We start from the raw sequence: 7,845 nt of genomic DNA, 5'->3' as shown, positions 1-7,845 counted from the left end.
TCTTTGTTTTCTCTTAATCTAGGTAAGGCATATTAAAAATAAATATGTAAAGAAGAAAAATAAAAGTTGTCTTCATGGAAGCAACTTGTCTTCCTTGGTTGTACTGAGTTACAGTTATCCTAGGGGTGAAACATGTGATGCTGCTAAGCAAACCAAATGCCCTCAGAACGGGTGTTATGTGGGGCATACTATTGTTTGCTTTTGTTGAGAATCAGGTGGTTAATTTTTGACTGTTCTTGATTTCTAATGCTGAAATGACATGATTCTGGTATTCAGCAAACTTGGAAATCTTGATGTTTTGACAACTGCCTCCTAGGAAAACTGGCCATATTAACCTAGTAGATGGAACATTAAGGATTATTGAGGTTAATTTTGCCCTGATAATGACCAAACCTTGATAGCATTTAATATCAATACTACTTCTCAAAATTGAATGTTTATATCAAGTACTGATTTTTATTTTAAAAAAGAAAAAACTATAATCCTTCTGCCTTCTAAAAGCCATACTGTGATAGCTGCCCAGGCTGCTCTCTTACATCTCCCATTTATTGTTTACTTTTATAAATTTGCTTCTAAGATGGTATGTGTTTCAGCTTATTGGCAATATCTATGATACAAATAATGAAAGCTATTTATTTCATTTAGGGATGAAACTTTTAGCCCTTACCCAAAAAGCATCATTCTCTAAGTTAAATGCAATAGAATGACAACCCTCCAAGTACCTTTTAACTGTTATACCGTCATTTCAAAGCCCAGCTCATTCTCTTATTTTAAGAAGCATGTGGTATGACTGGGTAGGGAGAAAAAAGGAAAGCATGTTGTCACTTGAGTGAGACTGCTTTAGAAATGTTACCAAGTTAGCGTTGTGTGTTTCCTGTTCTTTGGAAGAGAACAGGCCTAAACAGTACCTTCCTCCTCCTATGTAACTACCAGGAAGGCACCATGATTGAAATTAGAGATGCTTCCTTGCTTGATTTTTAAGTATAAATTAAATTACCTTTAAAAAATACTGAAGGATAGGAGTGAAAAAATGCTATGTTTTTAAAGGACTTACTTCACACACCCTTTGTTTCTTGAACAAAATGTGAACTACCTAAACAGAAAATGAAATTGGAAAGTCAGTGGGAGAGACAACTGTAGAATCAGACTTCTATTTAAATTCAAGCCTCATTACTTGATTTTGTGCATGTTATTTCTTGAAGTTTCAGTTTCTTATATGGAGAAATAACATTTACCTCAGAAATATTCTGAAGAGCAAATGGAATTGCTTTAAAGTATTTAGCTCACTGGCTGACCCATGGTAGATACTTAATAAATGGCAGCTGTATCAATAACAATTTCATTTAATGAACATTTCGCCAGCCTATGAGAAAAAAGACATAGGAAGCATAAGGGAGAATGATAATAAAATGAACTGATTATAAGTGTGTGAGAATGATTACATTAGGCAGGGGTGCCATGAGGATTGGTATGATAGTGACCTTGTTGCTAAGTGCAAAAGCAAAACAATGACAGAAACAACTGTGCTAAGTACTGAGTGGAGGAGAGAGATGGAGGCAGACGCTGCAGGGGAAAAAAAAATCTGATTAAAAAGGGCCCTTTTATTCCACAGCACAAAAATCCACAGCCAGGAATTTGCTACCACCTCTGAGTCAGGCAGGGGGTGGGGGTGGGGTGCACAATCCCATTAGTAGAGAATGCCCAGTGGGTTTAGTCTTTGAGAGTCACATTTCTTATTTGGACCAGTGTAGACAGAAGTAAACCCAGCTCACTTGTTTCCTGGGACAGTTGAGTTAAGGGATGGCTTTCACAGAGCATTCACCGCTGACCCCTCACCGTCGGGACCTCTGTAGCCGCTCTATCTGGCTAGCAAGGAAGATTCATTCAGACCTGACTGCTCTTATGGAATCTTATGTAAGTTGCCTATTTTGCTGTTTCTGTTTTCCCTTCATCTTTTTTGATCCAGCAACTTACCATCATGCATTAGCTCCGTTACCAATTGTGAAAGCTCTAATCATATAGTCATTCATATAGGTTATTTGACACGGGCCCTTCCCTTGAGGAAACCCATGTGACCTTATTTTCTTCCTCCTGGCTGTTTAGGAGGTATGTTACTTGAATGAGAAAATATATATGGAGTTCTAGATAGGATTGGCTTATATGTCTTGAAGGCTATTCCAAATTTATTTGCATATATTCTGAATACTACTAGAACAGATTAGCCATGGGCCCTCTGGGTTCTTCATAGCCATTGTTCTGAATTTTTTAGCTATGTAAATGAAAGGTTTATGGGATAGGAAGAGTACTATGAACGTGGGAGGAATTTGTAAATCCTACCAATTTCTCCTATATAGCATTAGCCACCCACCTTTTAGTATTCTGCATCAAAAGTAGAGTGTGTCTAAAGAGAAAGGTAAGCTATCAAAAGGATCTCCTAGAAGATTCATTGGAAACTTGTGGAAGTGTCGAATTCTTGAGCTAACTCTGGAGTTCCAGATTTGTCTTCTAACAGTAAGGGGATCCCCATCAATTTCCACCTGAGATATGCTGTGGAAATACTCCAACCCCTGTGAAGAGTTTTGAATTTAGGCTGAGAACTGATTTATCTTTGTACAGCTTCACCAGACAGAAATCAGACTCTTTGGGAGTGCTCAATGGGGAGAGGGAAGTTAGAGAAATTCTACAATGGCTATATTCCAAGTCTTTCTAGTTGTGGCCGGTGTCTTTTACAAGTATGTATAAAAATACTTTAATATGATTAGAATATTCCAGTTACTGAGAGAGTTTGAAGTGAGAAGGAAAAATTCTTCTAAATCAGTTTTCAACCTTTAGAACTCAATAAAATCTGAACATTCTTCCGAGAAAAATCCATAGGTACTCAATTTCAGGGAGTATTGGATCTTTCTAAAGCCCAGTCATAGAGCCCAAATTAAGAGTTCCTACTGTAGACATGTTATTTACTTTACAATTTGGATCCTTGGCCAGAGAGGTGAGTGAGATTTTGTATTAAATTTAGGGGTGATTTAAGGACATTGGGGTGATTACAGAAGATGTGGTGTTTTCCTGTATCCTCGGCCAGGTGAAACATCAGGGCCTGAACAAGAACATCAACCTGGACTCTGCGGATGGGGTGCCAGTGGCAAGCACTGATCGGTGGCGTGAGCTGACCGAGGCAGAGCGACTCCAAGAGAACCTTCAAGCTTATCGTACCTTCCATGTTTTGTTGGCCAGGCTTTTAGAAGACCAGCAGGTGCATTTTACCCCAACCGAAGGTGACTTCCATCAAGCTATACACACCCTTCTTCTCCAAGTCGCTGCCTTTGCATACCAGATAGAGGAGTTAATGATACTCCTGGAATACAAGATCCCCCGCAATGAGGCTGATGGGATGCCTATTAGTGTTGGAGATGGTGGTCTCTTTGAGAAGAAGCTATGGGGCCTAAAGGTGCTGCAGGAGCTTTCACAGTGGACAGTAAGGTCCATCCATGACCTTCGTGTCATTTCTTCTCATCAGACTGGGATCCCAGCACGTGGGAGCCATTATATTGCTAACAACAAGAAAATGTAGCAGTTAGTCCCTTCTCTCTTCCTTTCTTTCTCTTCTAATGGAATATGCGTAATTCCGTGGGGCCTCGCTTTCCCATCTTAAATTTCTAAAAACGGTTAAGACTACAGGCATTTTCTTTCTTTTTTCTCTGACCACCTGCAGCCTGTTGAAGGACTACAGACATTTTCATCAAGTAGCGTTGGAGACATACACAAATGGGCATACAAGTTTAGCCTGGGGGGTGTGATTGTGTGCGCGCGTGCATGTGCTGCAGGTGTAAGAGAGTGGGAGCAGGGACAACATCCTTCCACTTCAGGGTTCTAACCTTTGTAACCCACTAAGTAACCTCTACAGGCATTTAACAGCCTTACAGACAGAATATACATATGTTATTTCTAGTTCTGGATGACTCGGTCTGAGAAGATTCAATTTAAAATCAGACTCTTTAGTCGATTTAAACTCTTAGAGAATAAGAATAATAATGGCCAACTTTTATTATCTTCTATATTAAGGCAATATGCCAAGGGTCTTTATGTATATTATGTATAGCGTTTACAACCTTGTGAGCAAGGTGGTGTTACTCCCATTCGGTAGATGAGAAAACAGGCTCACAGAGATTTGGTTAAGCTCACACAGCTAACAAGTGGCACACTGAGTTTGAACACAGATCATTCTCCTTGTAAAGCCTATGTGCCTTTCACTTTAGAGGCTTGATCATGAATCAACTGCACCTCTTGGTCACAGGGTGTTGGAAGATGCATCCATGTAATCTATTCCCATCGCTGGAAAACAGCTGCTGTTAGATGTCCTCAGAAATCAGTTGCAAATTTTAGCGTTAAAGTCAGGATTTGTTGTTCATACTTGGCAGTGAGGAGGGCAGCTGGAGATCTTAAGATTCCATTTTGGAAAGTGATTAGACCCGCCAAACTTCTGAACTTTGGAAGCTGGGGATGTTTAGTAATACAGCCTGGTTTTAAAGTGCTCACTAAATGTTCTCGAATATTGGGTTGGGCACAGGTTATACCAGGTTACCTCACTTTTAATTAGTGATGCAGGCAGTGTAACCAAAGCATTTGTGGACAATGAGTGGAATACTAAAGTTAAAAAGTCATCAAACTTGCACCTCAAATTTTCAAGACTTAGTCATGAGGAGAGGGTGAGGCCCACTCTTTCTACTGGAGATACCAGAGACTCTGAAACTATACCTTAAAGCCTCTGTGCTGCACAACAAAGGGGCGGGCTCTGCTTTTAATTTCTTGTAAGAACCACACATAGTATGAAAGTTTGGTCAATGTGGACATTAATGGAAAAGGCCATGTACTGGTGGTGCGATGTGAATCCAAAAATTTTCAAGTGTGTCATTTATTTTATACTTATCAATTAAAACTCAAGATCATGGATTGGGAGACCAAGTTAATTTAATTAATTGGGGCTTCTGTATTCGTAAATGAACCATGAGTCACGGCTAACTCCCACAGGTTTCATGAGGTGTGGATGAGTAGCTTAGCTTGTATCCTTTCTCACATGGGTGTGTGTACAAAACTCCATGAAGTCACTATTACCAGAGTACTCTGGGCTAGGCATTGTAACAGTTCAGGGAAAGTAAGGCCCTGCTTTCTAATATGCATTTGTGGCAATATGGTTGTGGGTGTGTATACACACACACGTACATTACTGTGATCAGTGATGCAGACAGTGTAACCCAAGCCTTTGTGGACAGTGAGTGGAATACTACTCAAAAAGTCACAGAACTCCTTCACCTCACATTCTCTGGACTTAGTCATGAGGAGAGGGTGAGGCCTACTCTATTCTCACTGGAGATACCAGAGATTCTGTAAACACACACACACACACAGTCGAAATTATAAGTCCCAGGTTTGTTAGGAAGCTAAAGGAAGGAGAGGGGTCCAAAGTAGTTTCCTGGAGGAGGTAGGAGTTGTGTCTCAGTACAAAACTACAAAATACTCTGTACTGGTTGAGTACAAAGTGGAAGTCATGAGAGAAGGGAAGAGGTGGTCATTTGTAATTTTGGCACTGAATGTATAGTCTTATTCCATTCAAGCTCTCTCTTAATTTCTTCTGCTGAACAGCAGCATTCTCAAATAATAAAATTTCTACTTATTAATAGGAAGCTCTTAGAGCTATCTTGATAATACTTTTGTTCAATGGAGAAATATGTCTACAATTTCTTAATGGGGAATAACTGACTATGAATTTGCTGCATCTAAAATGACCCCATCAATTATGCATGTAAAAATAAATTTTTGAAATTTTTTAAATAAAAAATTAAAAGACGTTGCCCCCATATTCCCTCCATCAAAAAAAAGTTTTTAAAAAATGAGTGTCCCCCCTCCCAGTGTTTTTATGTTTAGCAGGTACAGCAGCAGACATCTGCAGAAGTTTCAGAACTCAATGGAGCTTGGCTTAAGCTCTCATGAGTTGCATGTAAAGGAATATGTATGTATAAGAGGTGGATTTGAAGTGGCAGAGGGTCCACAAAAGGCACAAGTACTAACCACCGAATGGGAGGAGATAGAAAAATGCGTAAGTCACAATTAAGTCACAGAATCACCAAGTCTTTACCAAGTGCATTCTCAGCACTTTGCAAAACGCTGTGTACTTGTCTTTCAAGAAGCATACAATATGCACCCAAAAGAAGTGTGGGGAAAGCTAATCTTAGAAAAAGATAAAGGGGAAATGAGCAGTAAAGCATGCAACAAAAATCAACATGTATGAGATCTGAATGTGTAGACATTGCATCATGTTTATTTGAAATGGATAAATAGAAAAAGGGACTGAATGGATTAGTGTTCTAGATGTGTGTCTTATAGTAAAGAAGAGGATAATGATGACACTATGGAATTACGTTTTTTTAGGAATATAGAACCCCACGAAGATTTTCTTCATTAGGTTTTATTCTGTTGATCTGATATGGATAAGATCTCTGGGAAATCATATATGGTATAACTATATAGATTGAATTATAGTTTAAGGTACATGGATTTAGTTTCTAGCCCTAACTCATTTTGTAAAAACAATTTCTTCTGCCTCCTTTTCAGAGAGTACCTTCTGAAAAGTCCTCTGTGGTTAAAGAGATCTTGTTTTCCTGAGTCAAGGAACTGCATGGATGAGAATTTTTCTTGCATTCATGTAAGAGGGTGATTTGGAAAAGGCTCACAGATCAGCACAAACTTGAAGGCCAAGCATGGAATAAAATTAGCCTTAAGATAATCAGGTTTAAGTGAAGTGAGAGTTTTAATAAAAATGGAAAATGTAAAGTCATAGCTCTGGTATTGCTGTTATTTCAGGCTGCTATGGATCAATGCCCAAAGGATGACTCATTGTTGTGATCACTTGTCAGACAGGGAGAGGACTAGTAAATATTTCAGGAAGACATATCTGAAAAGTTATTTAGATTGAATTTTGTTTGCGAATCCTCAGCTCCTCATGAGGTACCTGAGCATCTCTATTTAGCGGTGAAATAGAGACACAGGAAGCAGAGAGACCTCCACCAGGATGTAAAGGGGATTGGTAAAGAGGAAAGGGGTAGGGGGGAGGAGAATTTGGATTTCACTTCAGTTGTTTCTCTCTCTCTCTCTGTGTGTGTGTGTGTGTGTGTGTGTGACTAATGTACTGTTAATGTAGTGTTTAGGTCAGGACATTTCTTAAAAGGAATGGTTTGGCCTCCTGCCTCATCCCACCTCCACTGCAAGCATCAGACCCACCCAAGAATGAGCTCTCTGAATGTGGGTGCATTCAAAGGCAAAAAACGATAAAAACTTCATTTCTTGGCTTCTGTAGCACTCTGAGAACTACAGATAAAGACGGAATAAGATAATTTGATAGTTTGATGAAGTGTCTGGGTGTGAGATAAAATCTATGTGTTTATGATTCTTAACATAAAAGATAGTATTTGGATCAATCTGGTTTGAACACATAGAAAACAAAAGATGCAAGAATAGCTAACAATAAAGTTCTTTTCTCAGCAATACCATGAGTTACTTCTTTTCTGTATCTTTGGATGAATGAGGGGAATTTCAAGTGACTTCAGCATTGGATGAAACATAATCCTCCTAGCCAGGGCCAGGCTCAGTCAAGCGTGCTGAGTAAATCTCCATGATGCCAGGCCACTCACACTAGGCAAAACTCCCAGGGCCAGTCAGCCTAGAAAAGGTAGATTGCCCCTATATCACCAGGCCAGTGCTTTGCCCTCTGAATATGTAGTCCTATCAGTTAGACTGCAGTTGAGAATGATTTCCTTTTATATGGTTTAATTTCAAGTAGCTGACTACCCTCCC

The 7,845-nt window shown here is 39.4% G+C and overlaps 1 protein-coding gene across 1 annotated transcript; it reads left to right on the top strand.

The window, feature by feature from the left end:
• The first annotated feature begins 1,313 nt into the window (after positions 1-1,313).
• CNTF (ciliary neurotrophic factor) lies at positions 1,314-7,536 on the top strand. The gene is made up of 2 exons (XM_054437722.2): positions 1,314-1,914; positions 3,080-7,536. The coding sequence occupies exons 1-2, from the start codon at positions 1,801-1,803 to the stop codon at positions 3,566-3,568; spliced, it is 603 nt and encodes a 200-aa protein (XP_054293697.1). The 5' UTR covers positions 1,314-1,800; the 3' UTR covers positions 3,569-7,536.
• Positions 7,537-7,845: the final 309 nt, after the last annotated feature.

This window comes from Pongo pygmaeus, chromosome 9 (genome assembly GCF_028885625.2).
Source record: "Pongo pygmaeus isolate AG05252 chromosome 9, NHGRI_mPonPyg2-v2.0_pri, whole genome shotgun sequence".
Classification (NCBI taxonomy): domain Eukaryota; kingdom Metazoa; phylum Chordata; class Mammalia; order Primates; family Hominidae; genus Pongo; species Pongo pygmaeus.
The sequence above is the reverse complement of the archived record's forward strand: the minus strand, read 5'-3'. Positions and strand labels throughout refer to the sequence as shown.